This window comes from Ranitomeya variabilis, chromosome 1 (genome assembly GCF_051348905.1).
Source record: "Ranitomeya variabilis isolate aRanVar5 chromosome 1, aRanVar5.hap1, whole genome shotgun sequence".
Taxonomy (NCBI): domain Eukaryota; kingdom Metazoa; phylum Chordata; class Amphibia; order Anura; family Dendrobatidae; genus Ranitomeya; species Ranitomeya variabilis.
The window spans coordinates 456,670,694-456,696,062 of NC_135232.1; the positions used below are offsets into that span (position 1 = coordinate 456,670,694).

A 25,369-nucleotide genomic window follows, 5' to 3' on the forward strand; every position below is an offset into this window, starting at 1 on the left:
TGGTTTTATATAATTGTTTTCTTGTGTCCACAAGACTGGGGAGGCCTCCACCCCTCTTTTTTTGAGCTGTGCGCACAGGAGCCATTCTGTCCAGCGTGTCCACATGGACATTCCTTTTCTGAATCCTGCTCATACAGGTATTGTACATATGACCAGGTTTTAAATACATCAGATAGGGATTACATACCTTAGTTAGGCTCTGATACGGGTATACCTTGACGTTTGGTAGAGCCGCTTAATATACATTTTTTGCAAAAAACGTATCAACCAAATACCCTGTTTTTTTCCATCTTTTTACTAGCACTTGCTGTCCACTGTGATTTTTTTTTGCAACAGAGTGTTTTTGGTTTTACTGTGCTTTTTTGTGTTTTCACTTTCAGAGACAAGGAGGAATGTTTAACACAAAGACACCTCTATATCAGAGACAACACCCTGTTTTATTGCTTTTATGAAGAACACCTATAAAGCTAATACTAAAATACAAAATTATCAAAGATATATACTGTAGGTAGATGTAATGGTCTAAAATGATAATGAAAGCAAAGTATAAATATTTAAAATAAGGCCAGGGTCACAATTGTGATTTCAATGCGAGAAACTCGTGCGAGTCTCTCACATCAAGTCCCGGCACTGCTGGCAGTACTCGGGATCGTAGAGTTCAAATGCATGTATTTCTATGTATTTACTGTCAGCCTGGGCAGCTGAGCTGTCTGTATCAAGTTACAACTATAAGTAGCTGTTTTACCTAGAACCACTGCAGGCAGTGAAGGGAGGGGGAAAAGCAGGGCCGGCTCCAGGTTTTTGAGGGCCCCGGGCGAAAGAGTCTCAGTGGGCCCCCCCCCCGTCCTTTAACACATACCACGATTCATGATGCCCAGATACAGCAGAGAAGTATAGGTATAGTACAATGCCAGATTTCACTTCTTACATGAGTGATAGCTATTGTAAATTCTGCAGTGTATATATACAGGACAGGAGGAGGGGTACTGTGCAGTGTATATATACAGGGGAGAGGTACTGTGCGGTGTATATATACAGGGGAGTGGTACTGTGCAGTGTATATATACAGCACAGGAGGAGTGGTACTGTGCGGTGTATATATATAGGGGAGAAGTACTGTGCAGTGTATATATATATATACAGGAGGAGCGGTACTGTGCAGTGTATATATACAGGAGAGAGGTACTGTGCAGTGTATATATACAGGGGAGTGGTACTGTGTAGTGTGTATATATACAGGGGAGTGGTACTGTGCAGTGTATATATACAGGGGAGAGGTACTGTGCAGTGTATATATACAGGGAAGAGGTACTGTGCAGTGTATATATTCAGGGGAGTGGTACTGTGCAGTATATATATACAGGGGAGTGGCACTGTGCAGTATATATATACAGGGGAGAGGTACTGTGCGGTGTATATATACAGGGGAGAGGTACTGTGCGGTGTATATATACAGGGGAGAGGTACTGTGCAGTGTATATATACAGGGGAGAGGTACTGTGCGGTGTATATATACAGGGGAGTGGTACTGTGCAGTGTATATACTTCAACAGCCGCCCAGCCCAGGCCCCCAGCACCTGTCCTGTATATATATTATATACACTGTATCTATACAGGCTATGCTGGGGGCCTGGGCTGGGCGGCTGCTGTAGTATATATATATATATATATATATATGTCAGCTGCAGCCGCCCAGCCCATGGCCGCCCCAGGTCACCCAGACTGTCAGAATATACAGCGATATATGTTGTGAATTTGGATTCTGGCTCCCCCGGTGGCTACTGGTGGAATTGAACTGGTGTCTTCATCTTCTCTGTTCACCTGTTCCCATCAAGATGTGGGAGTCGCTATATAACCTTGCTGCTCTGTTAGTTTCTTGCCGGTCAACAATGTTATCAGAAGCCTCTCTGTGCTTGTTCCTGCTCCTAGACAACTACTAGATAAGTTGGACTCTTGTCCATGTTTGTTTTTGCATTTTTGTTCCAGTTCACAGCTGTAGTTTCGTTACTGTGTCTGGAAAGCTCTTGTGAACAGGAATTGCCACTCTGGTGTTATGAGTTAATGCCAGAGTTTTAAAGTAATTCCTGGATGGTGTTTTGATAGGGTTTTCAGCTGACCATGAAAGTGTCCTTTCTGTCTTCTGCTATGTAGTAAGTGGACCTCAAATTTGCTAAACCTATTTTCATACTACGTTTGTTATTTCATCTTAATTCACCGCCAATACATGTGGGGGGCCTCTGTCTCCTTTTGGGGTATTTCTCTAGAGGTGAGCTAGGACTGATATTTTCCTCTGCTAGCATTATTTAGTCCTCCGGCTGGTGCTGGGCATCTAGAATCAACGTAGGCATGCTACCCGGCCACTGCTAGTTGTGCGTTAGGTTTAGTTCATGGTCAGCTCAGTTCCCATCTTCCAAGAGCTAGTTCCTATATATGCCTATGCTATGTGCTATGTTCTCTTGCCATTGAGATCATGACAGATATAGCTTGGCACTCACTCAGGCGCCGGTAGGAGCTCCTCCGGAATCTGCCTGTGCCTGATAAGTTCAGCACTGCACGCAGCCAGCGGCGGGAGAGCAGAGCAGGAGAGCGTGCTCTCTCCGCCCACAATGTCACGCTGGCTGTGTCCTTAACCCCGATGCGCCTGGCCCTGCACTGACTGAGAAGATGTTTGTGCCAGCGCAAATTGGAATCTATGACTGCATGAGTGGGCCCCCCCCCCGTCTCGCCAGAGCCCCGGCACTTGCCCGGGTGCGCCGGGTGCTGACGCCGGCCCTGGGGAAGAGCAATGCTGCGGGGCCTCCATTCCAAATCATTGTAGATTCTAAGAAATTGTTGTTTTCAATTTTTGCAATTTTTGAAAGTTCCTTGAACTTTTACAATACTTTAAATAGTAAAAAAGAGTGTTGATAACGAGTCCATTGATCTAATTTAGATATGTCATATTTTAGATTGTTTTTAACATTAACACAACATTGGACAGAGGAAGATTTGGATGAATGCATGTTTATTTGATATAGATGTACTGCTCATGTCTAGATTGAAAAGCTTAAAGCACCACTCCAGCATTATTTTTTTATTGTGCCGCTGGTGTGGCACTTTTAATGTAAGTCCCCTGCTCCCCTATCTCATACTCATCTGTCGCCACCTTTATAGTTTTCCAGCATCGCTCCCGTCGGTCTCTGTCAAAGCGACTTGCCTGCAGCTCCAGTGTTTCAAGGTCACTTTTCAATACAGGTCTATGAGAGCCTCATTCTGGTCTGAGACTTACATTAAGAGCTTGAGACATAGCTTCTGACTTCCAGCCAGTCAGAATCTAACCTCACAAGAGGGCGCCGCGGGACTGCAGCAGTGCCGAAAAACAGTGAAGGTGCCTGAGGGTGAGTATATGACCAGAGGCAATTAGCGTTTAAAGCATCACTCCATAGCTGGAAAAAAATAACACTGGAGTGGATTTAAATAATATCTCTTCAGAATATTGGGTTTCAACCAATGCTTTACTATTTAATTTAAATTAAGAGCTCATAGTATCCTACTATTAGACAATGCCACAAAAGTAATGATTGGACCCTCTCCTCTCATTTGTCATCTCCTTATTTCTCCATTTCATTACTTAGGTTGGGGGGAAGTTTGCAGATGCAGCCCTGAAGCAAATGAAAGACTTTGGAAGAATAGCGGTCTGTGGATGCATCTCAATGTACAATGACTCCATTCCTCAAACAGGTGACTCATGATTTCAAGTATAAATTGTGTAAATGAATAGTATCTGATAACTGAATATAAAGCCTCTTTCACAGGTCAGTGTGTCTGCTACATGTGGTGATAATTTTCACACGTACCAGAGACACTTACACACATAGACCCATTCAAGTGCTCATGTCAATGTGTTTCCATGGACCTTGTGTCTATGAGCAAAACATGCTGACATGTCCATTTTTATCAGCGGCATGGGACGCAAAATGTCCCGCACACATGCACGTTGATGACACACTGTGTGACACAAACTGGCACCTGGGAATCAGAGGTACAGTTCATGCTATACGTTGGTGCTGAAAACCACTCTCATCATTCGCTGCACGAGCAGGAGAGAATGCTGAGAGTTGTATTCAACTGATAACAGAGAGAGCAGGCGGCTGATGAAAGTATTGATCAGCCGCCGCCTGCGAAAAAAATAAATAAATAATAAAAAAAAATCATGTGGGTTTCCCGTATTCTTGATAACCAGCCAGGCAAAACTTGCGGCTGTGGGCTGCAACCCTCAGCTGTCAGCTTTAGCAATATTTGATATAAAAAATAGAGGGGTGCCCACACAACTTTTTTAAATAATTAAAATAAATAATTAAAAAAACGGCGTGTGGTACCCCCTTCTTTGAAAGACAGCCTTGCTAAAGCAGACAGCTGGGAGGTGGTATTCTCAGGCTGGTAAGGGGCCATAGATGTTGGCCACCCAGCCTACAAATAGCAGCTGGCGGCCACCCAAAAAAGGCACATCTATTAGATGTGCCAATTCTGGCACTTTGCCTGCCTCTTCCCACTTGCCCTATAGCAGTGTCAAGTGGGGTTCATATTTGTGGGGTTGATGTCACTTTTGTATTGTCTCTTGACATCAAGTGCACTGCTTAGTAATGGAGAGTCGTCTATTAGAGGCATATCCATTACAGATCCTATAGTTGTATGGTAAATACATAGCAAGTATAAAGTCCTTTATTTGAAATAAAACAAAATACACTTATCCTTTTTTATTTAAAAATAACAAACACAGTTATACTCACCTAATGCCCATTCCATTGAATCCCTCGTGTCCTGTAATAAAACAAAAATAAAAAGCAACCATATTCATCAACTGTCCGTCCTTCTGTCTCATGCTGTTATCCATGTCTGGGGATAAATAGTTTACAACCTGGATGGTGCCAAGATGCGATCGTCCAGTCTGAGAACCACTGATGAATGAGCTGCTGCTAGCGCAGCTTCAGTGGACAGCCGTGACGTCATTTAGATTACATGAGGCAGCATTCCTAGCCGGGCTGAACTGCAATGACCTCAGCATCGTGAGAAAAAGTCACTGAGTTCACTGCGGTTCAGCTCAGTGAGTTCACCGCAGATCACTGTGAGAATACCAGCCCCCAGCTGTCTGCTTTAGCAAGGCTGGTTGTAAAAAATGGGGGGAACCCATGCCATTTTTTTTTAATTATATATTTAAATAATTTAAAAAACAGCATGCGGACCATTCTATTCTTGATAAACAGCCTCACCGAAGCTGACAGCTGAGGGTTTCAGCCCGTAGCTGTCAGTTTTGCCTGGCTGATTAACAAAAATACAAAGCAACCCATGCCATTTTATTTATTTATTGTGCAGGCAGCGACTAATAAATACACCCATCAGCTGCTCCCGCTCTCTCTGTTATGTTGAATAAAATTTTCAACATTTTCCCCTGCTACCGCTGATCGTAGCATGAGCAGGGGAAAATGATGAGAGCTTAGGTCAGCACCTGGCATTGGGGAACTGCGCGAATAGGACCGCTGATTCCCAGGCACCAGAACGTGTGGTACTGCTGCGGCACATGGGCAGCACACGTATGCCACAAGCATTACACACACATACACACGGACACTGATATCCTCTTTACTGTTTTTTCCAGTACCCGAAATATCAGGACGTGTGAAAGAGCCCTAAGATGTAGTTTTTTATGTTTGTACTAGATGGCAGCCCGATTCTAAAGAATCGGGAGTCTAGAATCCATATATACTTTATTTATTCAAATGTAAGAATAATACAATTAATAAATAATAGTAAGAAAGAACAAAAAATGGCTGCACTCACCAGCTCTTGACAATTCTTGACAGTATGGCACATTTCTGATTGGTCGCTCGCGGCAGGCGGCAACCAATCAGAAAAGTGCCGCGCACCACGAAGGCATATATCTTTGTCCACCCTGAGCGGGTGTAGGATGCTGGTGACGTCACTTATCTCCGGACATTATCTCCGGACAAAGCCACGGAAGTTGGCACAAATTGCCGGAAGTAGTATTCTAGGCAATTATATATTAGATTTTAATGTTATCAGTGTTTACCTTTGAACGTTTATATTGTATTGTCCTGTCACCAGCCATGTGTACGATTATCGGCCGAAAGCCTCTCTGGAACCAATAATCACCCCATGTAAAGGTATCTTTATAAGTTAAAGATTCAGAATACTATGACTTTTATCATATCCTGAACAGTCAAGTTTTTTATGAACCGTTAAGGTTTTCTGGTTGAAGTAAAAAAAACTCTGAGTGTTTACAGTTTGAAACCATAAAATGTTGAAAAATTATGTCATTCTTGAGTATATCACTCAATGGTGCTCATAAACGTGTCAAATTTTATCTATAATATACTTTAATATACGTTACTTTAATCTTTAATATACTTAAGAACAGGGCCCCAGACATCACACAGGGGGTCTGAAACACCGCACAGTGGTCCAAAATATCGCTGTGCTCTGCCTGGGGCCCCATATGCTGCCTGGGGCCCCTGTGCTCTGCCTGGGGCCCCATATGCTGCCTGGGGCCCCTGTGCTCTGCCTGGGGCCCCTGTGCTCTGCCTGGGGCCCCATGTTCTGCCTGGGGCCCCTGTGCTCTGCCTGGGGCCACTGTGCTCTGCCTGGGGCCCCATATGCTGCCTGGGGCCCCTGTGCTCTGCCTGGGGCCCCATATGCTGCCTGGGGCCCCTGTGCTCTGCCTGGGGCCCCATAGGCTGCCTGGGGCCCCTGTGCTCTACCTGGGACCACTGTGTTCTGCCTGGGGCCCCATATGCTGCCTGGGGCCCCTGTGCTCTGCCTGGGGCCACTGTGCTCTGCCTGGGGCCCCATATGCTGCCTGGGGCCCCTGTGCTCTGCCTGGGGCCCCATATGCTGCATGGGGCCCCTGTGCTCTGCCTGGGGCCCCTGTGCGCTGCCTGGGGCACCATGTTCTGCCTGGGGCCCCTGTGCTCTGCCTGGGGCCACTGTGCTCTGCCTGGGGCCCCATGTTCTGCCTGGGGCCACTGTGCTCTGCCTGGGGCCCCTGTGCTCTGCCTGGGACCACTGTGCTCTGCCTGGGGCCCCATATGCTGCCTGGGGCCCCTGTGCTCTGCCTGGGGCCACTGTGCTCTGCCTGGGGCCCTATATGCTGCCTGGGGCCACTGTGCTCTGCCTGGGGCCCCATATGCTGCCTGGGGCCCCTGTGCTCTGCCTGGGGCCCCATATGCTGCCTGGGGCCCCTGTCCTCTGCCTGGGGCCCCTGTGCTCTGCCTGGGGCCCCATGTTCTGCCTGGGGCCCCTGTGCTCTGCCTGGGGCCACTGTGCTCTGCCTGGGGCCCCATATGCTGCCTGGGGCCCCTGTGCTCTGCCTGGGGCCCCATATGCTGCCTGGGGCCCCTGTGCTCTGCCTGGGGCCTCTGTGCTCTGCCTGGGGCCCCATATGCTGCCTGGGGCCCCTGTGCTCTGCCTGGGGCCCCTGTGCTCTGCCTGGGGCCCCATGTTCTGCCTGGGGCCCCTGTGCTCTGCCTGGGGCCACTGTGCTCTGCCTGGGGCCCCATATGCTGCCTGGGGCCCCTGTGCTCTGCCTGGGGCCCCATATGCTGCCTGGGGCCCCTGTGCTCTGCCTGGGGCCACTGTGCTCTGCCTGGGGCCCCATAGGCTGCCTGGGGCCCCTGTGCTCTGCCTGGGACCACTGTGCTCTGCCTGGGGCCCCATATGCTGCCTGGGGCCCCTGTGCTCTGCCTGGGGCCACTGTGCTCTGCCTGGGGCCCCATATGCTGCCTGGGGCCCCTGTGCTCTGCCTGGGTGTAGGACACTGGTGACGTCACTTATCTCCGGACATTAGCTCCGGACATTAGCTCCGGACATTAGCTCCGGACATTAGCTCCGGACAAAGCCACGGAAGTTGGCACAAATTGCAGGAAGTAGTATTCTAGGCAATTATATATTAGATGGGCATTTCCTGAAGGAAATACATGGTGCTTGAACAGCGCTACCAGCTTTACAGCAGCACTTTTCACACACGGGACTGGGGGGCGCGCTTACTTTTGCACCCGGGGCCGGGGGCGCGCTTACTTTTGCACCCGGGGCGCACTTACATTTGCACCCAGAGGCGCACTTACTTTTGCACCCGGGGGCGCACTTACTTTTGCACCCGGGGGCGCACTTACTTTTGCACCCGGGGGCGCACTTACTTTTGCACCCGGTGGCACACTTACTTTTGCACCCGGGGGCGCACTTACTTTTGCACCCGGGGGCGCACTTACTTTTGCACCCGGGGGCGCACTTACTTTTGCACCCGGGGGCGCACTTACTTTTGCACCCGGGGGCGCACTTACTTTTGGGGCCGCACTTACTTTTGGTGGGCGGGGCTCCTCGGCCTCCGATTTGGTTGGTGGGGCCCCTCGTCCTCCGATTTGGTGGGTGGGGACCCTCGGCCTCCGATTTGGTGGGCGGGGACCGGCCTCCGATTTGGTGGGCGGGGACCCTCGGCCTCCGATTTGGTGGGCGGGAACCCTCGGCCTCCGATTTGGTGGGCAGGGACCCTCGGCCTCCGATTTGGTGGTCGGGGACCCTCGGCCTCCGCTTTGGTGGGCGGGGCCCCTCGGCCTCCGATTTGGTGGGCGGGGTCTCTCTGCCTCCGATTTGGTGTGCGGGGACCCTCGGCCTCCGCTTTCGTGGGCGAGGCCCCTCGACCTTCGATTTGGTGGGCGGGGCTCCTCGGCCTCCGATTTGGTTGGTGGGGCCCCTCGGCCTCCAATTTGGTGGGCGGGGACCCTCGGCCTCCGATTTGGTGGGTGGGGACCCTCGGCCTCCGATTTGGTGGGCGGGGACCCTCGGCCTCCGATTTGGTGGGCGGGGACCCTCGGCCTCCGCTTTGGTGGGCGGGGGCCCGTCGGCCTCCGATTTGGTGGGCGGGGCCCCTCGGCCTCCGATTTGGATGGTGTGGACCCTCGGCCTCCGATTTGGTGGGCGGGGACCCTCGGCCTCCGATTTGGTGGGCGGGGCCCCTCGGCCTCCGATGTGGTGGGCGGGGCCCCTCGGCCTCCGATTTGGAGGGCGGGGACTCCCGGCCTCCGATTTGGTGGGCGGGGCCCCTCGGCCTCCGATTTGGTGGGCGGGGACCCTCGGCCTCCGATTTGGTGGGTGGGGACCCTCGGCCTCCGATTTGGTAGGCGGGGCCCCTTGGCCTCCGATTTGGTGGGCGGGGAACCTCGGCCTCCAATTTGGTGGGCGGGGACCCTCGGCCTCCGATTTGGTGGGCGGGGAACCTCGGCCTCCAATTTGGTGGGCGGGGACCCTCGGCCTCCGATTTGGTGGGCGGGGACCCTCGGCCTCCGATTTGGTGGGCGGGGACCCTCGGCCTCCGATGTGGTGGTCGGGGCCCCTCGGCCTCCGCTTTGGTGGGCGGGGCCGGGCCCCTCGGCCTCCGCTTTGGTGGGCGGGGCCGCTCGGCCTTCGATTTGGTGGGCGGGGCTCCTCTGCCTCCGATTTGGTTGGCGGGGCCCCTCGGCCTCCGATTTGGTTGGCGGGGCCCCTCGGCCTCCAATTTGGTGTGTGCTCTGCCTGGGGCCACTGTGCTCTGCCTGGGGCCCCATATGCTGCCTGGGGCCCCTGTGCTCTGCCTGGGGCCCCATATGCTGCCTGGGGCCCCATGTTCTGCCTGGGGCCCCTGTGCTCTGCCTGGGGCCACTGTGCTCTGCCTGGGTGTAGGACACTGGTGACGTCACTTATCTCCGGACATTAGCTCCGGACATTATCTCCGGACATTATCTCCGGACATTAGCTCCGGACAAAGCCACGGAAGTTGGCACAAATTGCAGGAAGTAGTATTCTAGGCAATTATATATTAGATAGAACTATTCTCAAAATTGTCACGTTAATATAAACATATTTTTCCCTAACCATCAAGCTTTTATGCCAGAATGCTGGAGGGAAAAGCTTTAAAAAGTCACAAAGCTTTTGTGCAAAGCAATGTTGCGCAAAATTTTTGCAGCTTTTAGCATTTTCACAGCATTTTTGACCACCTCCGACATAATGGGCTGAGCTAGGGCGGAATGGGGCGTGAAATCCTCCGCTCATCAAGTTCATGACAAACAGCAGGGTTCCCTATGTCACAAATATTGCTACAGTCCATAATTTGTGGTGAGGTGCACATGGAGGAGCACGCCACTTTGTGTCTTGCTTGATTTATTAAGTGGGATGTACTTCTTAATGAATCAAATGCGTCGCACCCCACCCATCCCCTCATCAGACTGGTATGAAAAAAGGCTGGTCTTGATTATTCAGGGCCATTGAGTAAAATTCAGCTACCAGAACAATGTAACATACATAGACCATTACATTTTTTTACTTTTTTCCTTCAATTTTCACTCTTTCCACCCCCGCACAGGCATATACTCTGCCATACTGAACTCGCTATGCTCCTTTTCAGCAGGTTCATAATGCAGAAAGCATAAGAAGACATCTAAAAGGCAGCAATGAGACGTCAGTTACAACCATATTAAGCCTTTTTTACATATCTTCGATTTTTAATGCATGAAATCCAGCTGTGCTGATGTTTTTTTGAAGCAGAAACTAACTGGAAACACGCCAAATGCTCCTCCAAAAACTCATCACAAACTTGAAGTTTCCACTTAGTTTCTGCTCCAAGAACTCAGCAAAAAAATTGTCTTCTGCTCCTGGGTATCTGTGTATTGCTGGTCATTCTCTGTTTAGAAATGTGATTCTTCATTTGGGACAGAGAAAAGTACAAATGTAGATCTGACCACTTCAGATAGGGGTCTACCTCAAGGCGTAGTTACCTGATATGCTAAAAAAAAGAGACCAAACAACTACTAAAAAAAGAAAATCGTTTTGATTTTTGCCACTGATTCTATTTTCAGGAAGTAATGATTATAATTTACCCCTAGGGCCTTATGTTCAGCCACTTCTTCTCTTTAAGCAACTTCGCATGGAAGGGTTTATAATATTCCACTATGAAAAGAAGCCCATTTATGAAGAAGCACAGAAGCAGCTGTTGGAGTGGATTTTAGAGGTATGAAAATTCTAAGCCTGGACAATTATACTTTGTCCAAAGTCCTGTGTATACTTAAAGAGATTAGAAATATTATGTAAGTATATTGTATATGTAATTTCATACCTCATTTTCTACTTTTTAAAATTCTGTGGAAAAACATTAAAATCTTGGGTATGCATATTATCTACTTCACACAGTTTTAGGTTTTGAATATTTCTATAGAAGAAAATGAATAAGTAGTCTTATTGATCTCTTTCTATCCCTAAAATCATTGAAATACGAGATAAGCTGTTGTATATGTACACTAATTAACAATCACATTAAAATTGCCTGTCTAATATTAAGTAGTTCCCCCTAATGCCACCAAAACGGCTCTGATTCCTTGAGAACTCACGAGACCTGTGAAGGTGTACAACAGTAATTTATGCTATAGAAACTCACGTTCGATAGCTTTTGCTTTTCATGCCGGTTCTCCAGTTGTCCTTTTTTGGAACAATTATGATAACACTTGGGAACACCACATATGACCTGCTGTTTTGGACATGCTTGATTTCGGCTAAGCCATCATAAATCGAGTGGACTCATGCCAAAGTCACCCAGATTCTTACATTTGCCTATTTTTTCTTCTTCCAGCACATCTATTCCAATTTGTCATTGTCGTTTCTCCAATTTTATGAAGTCATTTTCTCTTTACTAGTGACCTTAGTATTTGTGCATTATTTTTTATACATTTTGTGCCATTTTTACATTTGTGCCATTTATTTAGTCTTTCTTTTTTATGTCTTTTTGGATTTTTCCTCAACAACATTGCATATCCAGATGTTTTAGACAGAATCATGAAATGTGACTTTTACCAAATATCATATTTTTTAGTGCATGTCACTCCAATCCGTGCCCCTAGTAAGGCTTCGGACGGAATCTAAGGCAACTTTTTAAAAAGATTTGTAACATGTTTTAAAAAATGGTTCAAGACAAAAATAATAAAGAAAAGTCCAGCTCACAGACCACCCAAGTGCACGGATCACACGGTCTGTGTGTGATGAGAGGAAAACAAAGGAAAATACAGCCCCTGCAATCCAAGTAGAATAATTGATGGCTTTATTGAATAATACAGAAAGATTAACAAGACACAGAGTGCTGTAGGAAAGCCAGGTAGTAGTGAGTTCAATCCTAGCACTGCAGGTCTTGATTAGATGCACAAAGCTAACTTTTAGGGCTCTTTTCCATTTGCGAGAAACACGTCCATGTCTCGCATGTGAAAACCAAGCTCTGGCACCGGCACTTTGGAGCAGAGCGTGCAGCTCCATGTGTTGCTATGCGGCTGCACGCTCCACTCTGGAATGCCGGCGCCAGAGCTTGGTTTTCACATGCGAGACACGGACGTGTTTCTCGCAAATGGATAAGAGCCCTAACTAAGCTAGTAGCAAAGCCTCAAAAGAGGACTATAAATCCTCCAAAAATTCAGAAAAACAGCTGAAAAAAGGGCACCACCGCTTACCTGCCCAGGTCTCTGAACAAATGCACTACAGGATGCAGCCAGCCCATGTAGCAAAGATGAACACAAGTGCAAAACACCAAATAGACAGCCACTCACCACATACAAGTTCATGGAGGGGGTGACTGCTTAGTATACATTTGCACAATAAAGGCCTGTATCGGGTGCTGTTCACATGCAGGGAATGCATAGTGTCTGGATCACAGCCTATTGATCACGCCCATACTATTCGATTAGGTGGGTTGGCCAGCACTCTCTCAATACATTCCATGTGAACACTCCTGTATATGTAGCGCCCCCACTGCCGCAGGGCCGAGGGGTACCCGGTACCGGGCCTGTGAGTCTCTGCTCTGGGGTTGTCACGGTGGCTAGACCCGGTCCGTGACCCTGCTGAGGGGCGCACAATGAAAGGTAAAGGTATGGTGCTGATGTTACGGTGCGGTATAGTGCCGGTCGCGGTCAATAACGAGGACACCAGGTTGCAGTCTCTTTACCTCTTTACTGAAGGCTTCTGAGTCCTCAATCCGGAATACGGTAACCGGGCTGCGCAAGTCCGGTCGGTCCGATGGCACCTCCAGACTTCCCTTTGCAGGTGGAAATCTGTGCCTACCTTCCTGCGCTTGTGTGTTGTGGTCCTCCCCTGCTGTGCTTACGGGATAGTACCCACAACTGTTGTGTCTGTTTCTCGTGTTCCCTCACAACTCGATTCTGATGTTCTCCCTCTACGTCCCCCTGATCTTACGGTTAGGACGCACCCGTATGACGGGGAGGCTCGGAGCTCTTCCGGGACTCTAACGTTGCCCCACTCCTGTTGTTACCCCCCTTGTGTCTTCCTGGGTCTGGGTGAGACAGCCCGCCTGTAACTGACTGTCCTGCTGTAGGTTTGAAGTTTGGCTTGGAGCTCTATACTTCCTCGGCGTTCCGGCCACCGGTTATGCGCCTCAGTAGGATGTTGCCTCGTCTTACAGCACGACTCCTACTGGTATTCTCCTTGTTGCGTTGATCTCGTTTCTCACTCAGCACAATAAACTTCGCTTCTTATCATTTCTTGGGGTACCGCCGCTATATCGCGCAGGCACGGTCCTGTAACGTTCTCTCTGGTTGCTAGGCCTCTGTCAGGATCCCACCCCTGACAGGGACCCCTCCGAATCTTCCCCTACAACACCCTCTGCCACAAGGTGTTGCCTGGTTCCAACCCAGTCAGCTTTCTCTCTAACTTCCTGCCTAACCCCCAGTTTTACCAGATTGTGAGGAGTGGCCTAATGAATAGAACCTTTAGCTCCCCCTGGAGGTGTTGTGAATTTGGATTCTGGGCTCCCCCGGTGGCTACTGGTGGAATTGAACTTGTGACATCATCTTCCCTGTTCACCTGTTCTGATTAGATCTGGGTGTCGCTATATAACCTGGCTTCTCTGTTAGATGCTTGCCGGTCAACAATGTTATCAGAAGCCTCTCTGTGCTTGTTCCTGCTCCCAGACATCTACTAGATAAGTTGGACATTCGTCCATGTTTTGTTTTTGTATTTTGGTTCCAGTTCACAGCTGCAGTTTCGTTACTGTGTCTGGAAAGCTCTTGTTGATCAGGAATTGCCACTCTGGTATTATGAGTTAATGCCAGAGTCCTAAAGTAATTTCTGGATGTGTTTTGTTAGGGTTTTCTACTGACCATGAAAGTATGCTTTCTGTCTTCTGCTATCTAGAAAGCGGACCTCAAATTTGCTAAAACTATTTTCCTGCTGCGTTTGTTGTTTCATCTCATATCACCGCCAATATATGTGGGGGGCTTCTGTCTCCTTTTTTTTTGGGCATTTCTCTAGAGGTGAGTCAGGTCTTATATTTCCCTCTGCTAGCATTATTTAGTTCTCCGGCCGGCGCTGGGCATATAGGGATAAAAAGTAGGACATGCTACCTGGCTACTTCTAGATGATGCGGTAGGTTTAGTTCATGGTCAGTATAGTTACATCTTCCAAGAGCTTGTTCCTATAGAGGCTTATGCTAGTTCTCTGGCCATGGAGATCATGACAGTTTGACCGGCCCACTAAAGGGTTAAAATCCTTGGCTGAGAAAGGAGAGAAATAAGAAGTCTGCTGAGAGTTCTTTTTTTTTTTTTTTTTCTGTGCTCTTAATTGGATCACTTGCCAGTCTGTCTATGCTGCAGTCTTTCTTTTTTTTCTCTCTCCTTATAATCTTTGAATGGCTTTGTGTTCACCTGTTAATAATGGATCTTCAGAGTGTAACTGCAGGTTTGAATAATCTCACCACGAAAGTACAAAATTTGCAAGATTTTATTATTCATGCTCCGGTATCTGAGCCGAGAATTCCTTTGCCGGAATTCTTCTCAGGGAATAGATCTAGCTTTCAGAATTTTAGAAATAATTGTAAGCTATTTTTGTCCCTGAAATCTCGTTCTGCTGGAGACCCTGCACAGCAGGTTGGGATTGTGATTTCCTTGCTCCGCGGCGACCCTCAAGACTGGGCTTTTGCATTGGCACCAGGGGATCCTGCGTTGCGCAATGTGGATGCGTTTTTTTTGGCCTTGGGCTTGCTGTATGAGGAACCTCATTTGGAACTTCAGGCAGAAAAAACTTTGATGTCCCTATCGCAGGGGCAAGATGAAGCTGAAATTTACTGCCAAAGATTCCGTAAATGGTCTGTGCTTACTCAGTGGAATGAGTGTGCCTTGGCGGCTACTTTCAGAGAGGGTCTCTCTGATGCCATTAAGGATGTTATGGTGGGGTTCCCTGTGCCTGCGGGTCTGAATGAGTCCATGACAATGGCCATTCAGATCGATAGGCGTCTGCGGGAGCGCAAACCAGTGCACCATCTGGCGGTGTCCACTGAGAAGACGCCAGAAAGCATGCAGTGTGATAGAATTCTGTCCAGAAGCGAGCGGCAGAATTTTAGACGGAAAAATGGGTTGTGTTTCTATTGTGGGGATTCTACTCATGTTATATCAGCATGCTCTAAACGTACTAAAAAGCTTGATAAATCTGTTTCCATTGGCACTTTACAGTCTAAATTTATTTTGTCTGTGACCCTGATTTGCTCTTTGTCATCTATTACTACTGACGCCTATATCGACTCTGGCGCCGCTTTGAGTCTTATGGATTGGTCCTTTGCCAATCGTTGTGGGTATGATTTAGAGCCTTTGGAAACTCTTATTCCTCTGAAGGGGATTGACTCCACCCCATTGGCTAATAATAAACCACAATACTGGACACAAGTGACTATGTGTATTAATCCGGATCACCAGGAGACTATTCGTTTTCTAGTGCTGTATAATCTACATGAGGATTTGGTGCTGGGATTGCCATGGCTGCAGTCTCACAACCCAGTCTTTGACTGGAGAGCTATGTCTGTGTTGAGCTGGGGATGTAAGGGGACTCATGGGGACGTACCTTTGGTGTCCATTTCATCATCTATCCCCTCTGAAATCCCTGAGTTCCTGTCTGACTATCGTGACGTCTTTGAAGAACCCAAGCTTGGTTCACTACCTCCGCACCGTGAGTGCGATTGTGCTATAGATTTAATTCCGGGTAGTAAATACCCAAAGGGTCGATTTATTTCTGGTTTTTCGGATGTCGTTAAGCCATTGACCGATTTGACTAGACAGGGTGCTGATGTTGCTAATTGGTCCCCTGATGCTGTGGAGGCCTTTCAGGAGCTTAAGCGCTGTTTTTCTTCTGCCCCTGTGTTGCGTCAGCCTGATGTGACTCTTCCTTTTCAGGTTGAGGTCGACGCTTCTGAGATCGGAGCTGGGGCAGTGTTGTCGCAGAAAAGTTCTGACTGCGCCGTGATGAGGCCTTGTGCCTTCTTTTCCCGTAAATTTTCGCCCGCTGAGCGGAATTATGATGTTGGGAATCGGGAGCTTTTGGCCATGAAGTGGGCGTTTGAGGAGTGGCGCCATTGGCTCGAGGGGGCCAGACATCAGGTGGTGGTATTGACTGACCACAAAAATTTGATTTATCTTGAGACCGCCAGGCGCCTGAATCCTAGACAGGCGCGCTGGTCATTATTTTTTTCTCGGTTTAATTTTGTGGTATCGTACCTACCAGGTTCTAAGAATGTTAAGGCGGATGCCCTTTCTAGGAGTTTTGAGCCTGATTCACCTGGCAACTCTGACCCCACAGGTATTCTTAAGGAGGGAGTTATCTTGTCAGCCGTTTCTCCAGACCTGCGGCGGGCCTTGCAGGAGTTTCAGGCGGATAGACCGGATCGTTGTCCGCCTGATAGGCTGTTTGTTCCTGATGATTGGACCAGTAAAGTCATCTCTGAGGTGCATTCTTCTGCGTTGGCAGGTCATCCTGGAATTTTTGGTACCAGGGATTTGGTGGCAAGATCCTTCTGGTGGCCTTCCCTGTCACGAGATGTGCGAGGCTTTGTGCAGTCTTGTGACGTTTGTGCTCGGGCCAAGCCTTGTTGTTCTCGGGCTAGTGGATTATTGTTGCCCTTGCCTATTCCTAAGAGGCCTTGGACACACATCTCGATGGATTTTATTTCAGATCTGCCTGTTTCTCAGAAGATGTCTGTCATCTGGGTGGTGTGTGACCGTTTTTCTAAGATGGTTCATTTGGTTCCCCTGCCCAAATTGCCTTCTTCTTCCGAGTTGGTGCCCCTGTTTTTTCAAAATGTTGTTCGTTTGCATGGTATTCCTGAGAATATCGTTTCTGACAGAGGAACCCAATTTGTGTCTAGATTTTGGCGGGCATTTTGTGCTAGGATGGGCATAGATTTGTCTTTTTCGTCTGCTTTTCACCCTCAGACTAATGGCCAGACCGAGCGGACTAATCAGACCCTGGAGACATATCTGAGGTGTTTTGTGTCTGCTGACCAGGATGATTGGGTTGCTTTTTTGCCATTGGCGGAGTTCGCCCTCAATAATCGGGCCAGCTCTGCCACCTTGGTTTCCCCGTTTTTCTGTAATTCGGGGTTCCATCCTCGATTTTCCTCCGGTCAGATGGAATCCTCGGATTGTCCTGGAGTGGATGCGGTGGTGGAGAGATTGCATCATATCTGGGGGCAGGTGATGGACAATTTAAAGTTGTCCCAGGAGAAGACTCAGCTTTTTGCCAACCGTCACCGTCGTGTTGGTCCTCGGCTTTGTGTTGGAGATTTGGTGTGGTTGTCTTCTCGTTTTGTCCCTATGAGGGTCTCATCTCCTAAGTTTAAGCCTCGGTTCATCGGTCCGTATAAAATATTGGAGATTCTTAACCCTGTTTCCTTCCGTTTGGACCTCCCTGCATCCTTTTCTATTCATAACGTTTTTCATCGGTCGTTATTGCGCAGGTATGAGGCACCGGTTGTGCCTTCCGTTGAGCCTCCTGCTCCGGTGTTGGTTGAGGGTGAGTTGGAGTACGTTGTGGAAAAAATCCTAGACTCCCGTGTTTCCAGACGGAGACTCCAGTATCTGGTCAAGTGGAAGGGATATGGCCAGGAGGATAATTCTTGGGTCACTGCATCTGATGTTCATGCCTCTGATCTGGTTCGTGCCTTTCATAGGGCCCATCCTGATCGCCCTGGTGGTTCTGGTGAGGGTTCGGTGCCCCCTCCTTGAGGGGGGGGTACTGTTGTGAATTTGGATTCTGGGCTCCCCCGGTGGCTACTGGTGGAATTGAACTTGTGACATCATCTTCCCTGTTCACCTGTTCTGATTAGATCTGGGTGTCGCTATATAACCTGGCTTCTCTGTTAGATGCTTGCCGGTCAACAATGTTATCAGAAGCCTCTCTGTGCTTGTTCCTGCTCCCAGACATCTACTAGATAAGTTGGACATTCGTCCATGTTTTGTTTTTGTATTTTGGTTCCAGTTCACAGCTGCAGTTTCGTTACTGTGTCTGGAAAGCTCTTGTTGATCAGGAATTGCCACTCTGGTATTATGAGTTAATGCCAGAGTCCTAAAGTAATTTCTGGATGTGTTTTGTTAGGGTTTTCTACTGACCATGAAAGTATGCTTTCTGTCTTCTGCTATCTAGAAAGCGGACCTCAAATTTGCTAAAACTATTTTCCTGCTGCGTTTGTTGTTTCATCTCATATCACCGCCAATATATGTGGGGGGCTTCTGTCTCCTTTTTTTTTGGGCATTTCTCTAGAGGTGAGTCAGGTCTTATATTTCCCTCTGCTAGCATTATTTAGTTCTCCGGCCGGCGCTGGGCATATAGGGATAAAAAGTAGGACATGCTACCTGGCTACTTCTAGATGATGCGGTAGGTTTAGTTCATGGTCAGTATAGTTACATCTTCCAAGAGCTTGTTCCTATAGAGGCTTATGCTAGTTCTCTGGCCATGGAGATCATGACAGTAGGCCAGACTGTGAAATGTATTGGTGTCTGTGATACCTGGTCAGATGAACTCCTTCAGTGCCATCAGACGTACCATAGCCCCCCATAGTGGTGGAGCTCCAGTACTGCAACGACCAGGACTCTGGGGCGCTGCATATACAAGACAAGACCCCACGTGCTGGGCTTGGCTGTACCCTGAAAAATAAAGTGCACAAAATAGGGTGCAGACACGATGCATTCCCTGCATGACAACCAGCCTTGCTAAAGCACTTAGCTGGTGGCTGGTATTCTCAGGCTGGTAAGGGGCCATGGATATTGCCCTACCCCCTAGTCTAAAAATAGCAGCTTGCAGCCGCCGATAAAAGGTGCATTTATTTGATGCCAATTCTGGCACTTTGCCTGGCTCTTCCACTTTCCCTGTAGCGGTGGCAGGTGGGGATCATATTTGTGGCGTTGATGTCATCTTTGTATTGTCAGGTGACATCAAGCCCACGGATTGGTAATGGAGAGGTGTCTATAAGACTAGAGATGTTCGCGCATCTCTAGTCTTCAGGACCTGATGCCAGGGAACAGCGCTAACTGTACTGCGCCTTCTCAGGCACAGGTACATGTCACACAGATGACATCCCTGTGTATTATCCATGTGCACATGTGCAGGATATTTTGCCGCCATTGATGCTGTTTAAAAATAGACATGTCAGCGTATTTTGGCTACGGACACATGGTCCGTGGAAACACACGGACATATGCACAGACCCATTCACTTGAATGGGTCTATGTGTGTAAGTGTCTCCGATATGTGTGAAAAGTGTCACCAAAAGTACCAGACACACTGACGTGTGAAAGGAGCCTTAGAACCAGGACATGTGTTACCTTGGTCTCTGTCAGTCTGCTGGAGGAAGCTGAGCAGAGTGGGCTATGTTGGAGCTGAGGAAAGACAAACCATAGTCTCTCTGAAAGGCGTCTGCACAGGTCATGTGCACCAAACCAAATATCAGTGGTGGCTATGGACAATAGCCATTTTGTTTGACCGGACTGGGACTAGCTCAGCCGTGTATGAGTAGTCAGAGTCTGTGTTGTTTAATTAGCGCCTAGAGAATGCTAGAGATTTTGTGTTTATGGTTTTGTTTTCGGTGCTGTGTAACCTATGGAAATAAACATCATATTGTTTTAATGCAAGAATCCTGTGTCTACTACCAGAGAGCATGAATCCTTATAGTGCAGATATTATACATGGTTCAAATCAATTATGATCATTCTTCATGCCAATTTATCTGAAACACGTAACATATCTACATTCTGTGTCTTGTTCATATTTTTATGCATATGAAGAGCCCGCCAGGACCGTGGGGTACTCAGGCCGGGTTGGTCGGTTCTTTAGGGGGTTTGTCACAGCAGCAGTGACCCAGTCCGTGGCCCTGGGCATCCAATAAAAAACGAAGAAAAGGGTAAATAAAATTTATAGGGGAATTGTACGTGATGCCACCCGTGGTGTTCGGTAATGAGTGGACAGAGCTGCTTAAGAGGATCGCTGGGGCTGATGGTGATGCAGCAGAGTTGTTACGGCTCTCCACAGTAGAGCTGGGATCCAGGGCAATTATAGAGTTAAAGTCAATGTTGGTGAATGTTGTAGTGCAGGGCTGGTGACGCAGGAAATAATTTTGAGGACACAGCTGGGTGCAGTTTCCATACTTTACTCACAATTCTTAGATGCAGTCCCCAGCCGGGTACTGTGCACTCCAGGTCTGTGGTCCAGCCAGCTCTCAGTTAGTTTTGGGTGCACTTTACCAGAACCCCCTTTATTATGATCCTTCCCTGGCCATCTCTCTGCGCTGGCTTCCACCTCTACTGCCCTGCGCCTTCACACACAGTGTCCTGAGCCAGCAGCCTCGAATCCTGATGGGCAACGTCCTCTTGGTCCCCTTGACCCTGTATGGCTGCCTTTTCAGGGATTTATGTGTGGAATTGGCTGTAGAACATGCATTTACTTCAGCCCCCGGTTTGCTAGCTGAGTCGTCTGTTTCTTCACTAGTCTAGGACCGGTCCCCTACTGCGACCTGGTCCCTCCACCCAACTATGGTCGGCGTGGATTCGGGCCCCACGGGTGGATTCCTCACTACCCGTGCCCATAGGACCCCTTCTTCCTCTCTCACTCTCTCAGACTTCTCTCTATCTTCCTTGCTCTCTCTCCGTCCTCTGGTGCTGGGACGAGCTCCTCACTCCTCAAGTCACCAGCTCCAACTCTCTCTGCTTCTCACTGTCCACGCCTCTTGCAATAAAAGGCTATAGTATTTACCTGCCAAGGTCTTAGAACTAATGCACTATCAGAATGCAGCAAACCAGATGTAATAAAGATGGCGGCAACACAGATGCCAAATATCGATGAGACAACCATTCACAAGCTACTAATTCATGGAGCGGGGGATTGCTTAGTATTAAAATTGCACAAAATTTGGTGTTTGAATTTTTTGGGGTAATTCTAATTCTTCTCATTGTGGCTTTGCTCACAGGGGCCGTTCTCTGTCTGTTTCTGCCACTTCTACAGATGCCTGTAAAATTGTGTGTAGAATGCAAATAGTAACACCCAGTTGTCTATTTATTGCTTAATTCCTACAAGCAGTAAAAGAGGAACAATGCAATTCAGAGTTGTAAAGAGCTTCAGAACTGTTGTTTCATGGTAAATACAAGTGTTTTTTAGGCCACAGTCACACTATTCACATCAGTATTTGGTCAGGATTTTACATCAGTATTTGTAAGCCAAAACCAGGAGTGGGTGATAAATACAGAAGTAGTGACGTGTTTCCATTATAATTTTCCTTTGAGAAGAAAAGGCAAATGATCCAGCTTCCAATAGATAAAATGCAAGTCTTTAATTCAAAAATTTAAAAGATGCATCGCTCTCCTCACGGGGACATGGTGGGGTCCGAGGAGCATGTATCTTTTACATTTTTGAATTAAAGACTTGCATTTTATCTATTAGAAGCTGGATCATTTGCCTTTTCTTCTCATGGGTTTCACGACATATCAAGATTGAGTTCCGTGCTTCCTCTGGAGAACTGGTGAGCTGGCTTTTTCTTTCTTTTTATAATTTTCCTTTGATTGTTCCTCTCCTGGTTTTGGCTGACAAATACTGATTTAAAATACTGACAAAATACTGATAGTGTGCCAGTAGCCAATGTACAAAAATTCAAATACTCTTCATTTTACCTGTTATTTCAGAGGCCATTGTAAAACAATAACATGTGCTGTTCTTATATTATAAAATAGGGCAAGGTGAAATATCATGAACACATCACCAATGGTTTTGAGAACATGCCGGCTGGATTTATTGGAATGCTCAATGGAGAGAATACTGGGAAAGCAATTATCAAGGCTTAAACTATGAAGAATATTCCAGCAGTTGAAAATGACGTATCTGCTAGATGCCCTCAAGCAATCAGCAGTGACCACACAAAATGAAGTTCATTCAACTTGCAATGCTCAACTATAGTCAGGTATAATGGGTGAAACTAGATCAACACATGAAATAAACACAACTCACATTTTAGCAGTCATTTTTGAATAACTTTCTTTAAAGTGAATGTTTTGCCATGTGTTTGCCACATACCACATTTTGCAGATATGATGCACCGGATTATAAAATGGACCCCAAATTTTAGGTAGGAAAGTAGGAAAATGTGTTTTTTTTTCAATAATATGGTAGTGCGTCTTATAATCTCCTTTTAGGGTTGCTTAATTGGGGGCGGGGCAGCGGCGGTGGAGTGGTGTCTCACGTGGCAGGGTTGCTGCTGCAGGAAGATGGCTGCGGCAGAGGCAGGAGATGCTGCTGGCCCCAGGCTGGTAGGAGGTGGTGAGACATGCTTTTCAATGTGATGGACTCTAATAAAGCGGCCTCTGGAGGTGGCTCATGCGCAATTAAGATCAAGGGAGATGAGATCTCAGTACCGAGATCTTAGGGCTTGTTTCCATTTGCGAGAAACACGTATCTCGCATGTGGAAACCAAGCTGTGGCGCCGGCACTTTGGAGCGGAGCGTGCGGCCGCATAGGAACACATGGAGCTGCACGCTCCGCTCCAAAGTGCCGGCGCCACAGCTTGGTTTCCACATGCGAGATACGGACGTGTTTCTCGCAAATGGAAACAAGCCCTTAATCTGAGCATTTCCCAGAGTCCACTATATTGAAAAGCATAGAAACTGTGGGGGCTCTGGGCTTTCACCAAATGTTGGCAGAGCCCCACATCATCGAACTTCACCTCCTACCATTCTAGCGCCTGCAGCTTCACCCCCTCCTGCCTCTGCCAGAAGCTCCCAGTAGCAGCGACCCTTAGACCCAGCTCCACCGCAGCCGGTAAGCTACATTCAGATTATAAGACGCACCCCCATTTCCCCTTAAATTTGAGGTGAGTACATTTTGTAATCCAAAAAATACGGTGATCTGACAGCAGCATAATGTAAGGGTAAAAACCCTGATTAAAGTCACTTACTTGGCTGCTAGCTGTAAATTTTATAAAATCACTGATATAGCAGTAGATTATCACTAGATGACTGGTAAACCTCCATATTCATGAGCTCTGTATAACCCCCCCACCCCCTTATGGCAACTTTCTGCCTATGCACAATGTGCACTAACAACAAAGGGATTCTACTCTGGAACGAATGTTAAAGTCTGAGTAGCTTGCATTTTTTGTGTTGATTTAGCCGCCCAGTTTTACCTGAACGTGTATTGGAGGATTGTGCAACTTCCCCTTCAGCTGTTTCTGCCTTGTAAAATAAAAAAATAAATATTGTTTTAAGAATAAGAATTGCTTCACTTTTACTTTATATGTGTTCTACTATTTAACCATGTCATGACAGGGATAGTTTCAACTTCTGAAGTTTTTTATTTTTTAGTCCTTCGTCCAAGAGCCATTACCTTTATATTTTTCCGTCATCCACATAATGTTCCCTGGCACCGCGTTCCTGCGCAGTCGTACTTCTCTGACCTGACTAGTGCTGAGCAAAATACTGCAGTGTGCATCTGCTGGGGCTTTTTGACCTTTGCCGATGCACATGCACTGCAGTACTTTCTGTAAATGAGGTCTGAAAGGTGGTGGACTTATTTCTCTTGAGGCAAACCTTGCGACAGGTTCCCTTTAACCTCTTAGTGACAGAGCCAATTTGGTACTTTACGATCAAGCCAATTTTTACAATTCTGACCACTGTCACTTTATGTGGTTATAACTCTAGAATGCTTTAACAGATCCCACTGATTCTGAGACTGCTTTTTTGTGACATATTGTACTTCATGTTCGTGGTAAAATTTCTTTGATATGACTTGCAGTTACTTATAAAAATGGAAATACGGTGAACATTTTTAAAATATTGCAATTTTCAAACTTTGAATTTTTATGCCCTCAAATCAGAGATTGGTGTCACACAAAATACTTAATAAATAACATTTCACGCATGTCTACTTTACATCTGCACCATTTTGTAAACAACATTTTTTGTGCTAGCAAGTCATAAGGATTAAAAGTTGACCAGTGATTTCTCATTTTTCCAACAAAATTTACAAAACCATTTTTTTAGGGACCACCTTAAATTTGAAGTGACTTTGGGGGGTCAATATAACAGAAAATACCCAAAAGTGACATCATTCTAAAAAACTGCACCCCTCAAGGTGCGCAGGGATCAGAAGGGAGGGAGCACCATTTGTCTTTTCGAACGCAAAATTGGCTGGAATCAATGGTGGCGCCATGTCATGTTTGGAGACCCCCTGATGTACCTAAACAGTGGAAATCCCCTAATTCTAACTCCAACCCTAACCCCAACACACCCCTATCCATAATCCCAACTCTAACCATAACCCTCCCCACAAACCTAATCCCAACACACCCCTAATCCCAACCCTAACCATAACCCTAACTACAAATCTAACCCCAACATACCCCTAACCCTAATCCCAACCATAACCCTATCCACAAACCTAACCCCAACACACCCCTAACCCTAATCCCAACTCTATCCTTAATCCGAACCACAAACCTAACGCTAAAACACCCCTAACCCTAATCCCAAGCCTAACTGTAATCGCAACCATAACCACAATCCTAACCATAGCCCTAACCCTAGCCCTAACCCTAACTTTAGCCCAACTCACTTTAGCCCAACCCTAATCCTAACTTTAGCACAACTTCATTATTTTTACCTAAGACTTCTTTCACACTTCTGTCGGTACGGGGCCGTCGCTAAGCATCGGTGCGACGTACCGACGGGCGTTGTGAAAATTCGGCACGTGGGCAGCGGATGCAGTTGTTCAATGTATCCGCTGCCCATTCTAAAGTCCCAGGGAGGAGGGGGCGGAGTTCCCAGTAGGAAATGCAGGACCCGACGTACGTTCCCTTGAACGTTTTTTCTCGACGACGGTCTGCCAAAACACGACGCATCCAGTGCACGATGGACGCGACGTATGGCCATACATCGCGATCCGTCGGCAATACAATACAAGTCTATGGGAAAAAAAACCACCCTGCGGACACATTTGCGGGATGCGTGTTTTTTCGACGCATTGCGACGAATGCCAAACGACGCAAGTATGAAAGAAG

General features: G+C 47.5%; 1 protein-coding gene across 4 annotated transcripts in view; it reads left to right on the forward strand.

The window, feature by feature from the left end:
* LOC143764528 (prostaglandin reductase 1-like) overlaps positions 1-25,369 on the forward strand; it is a 374,831-nt gene that overhangs the window by 118,614 nt on the left and 230,848 nt on the right. For 2 of the 4 annotated variants that reach the window (XM_077250182.1, XM_077250170.1), the window contains exons 8-10: positions 3,615-3,720; positions 10,908-11,032; positions 22,053-23,587. In XM_077250182.1, coding sequence (XP_077106297.1) covers positions 3,615-3,720; positions 10,908-11,032; positions 22,053-22,163 — 342 coding nt within the window. In that variant the 3' untranslated portion in view covers positions 22,164-23,587. Of the gene's footprint in view, positions 1-3,614; positions 3,721-10,907; positions 11,033-22,052; positions 23,588-25,369 lie in introns of those variants that run through there. The other 2 variants (XR_013213221.1, XR_013213220.1) reach the window with 2 other exon arrangements.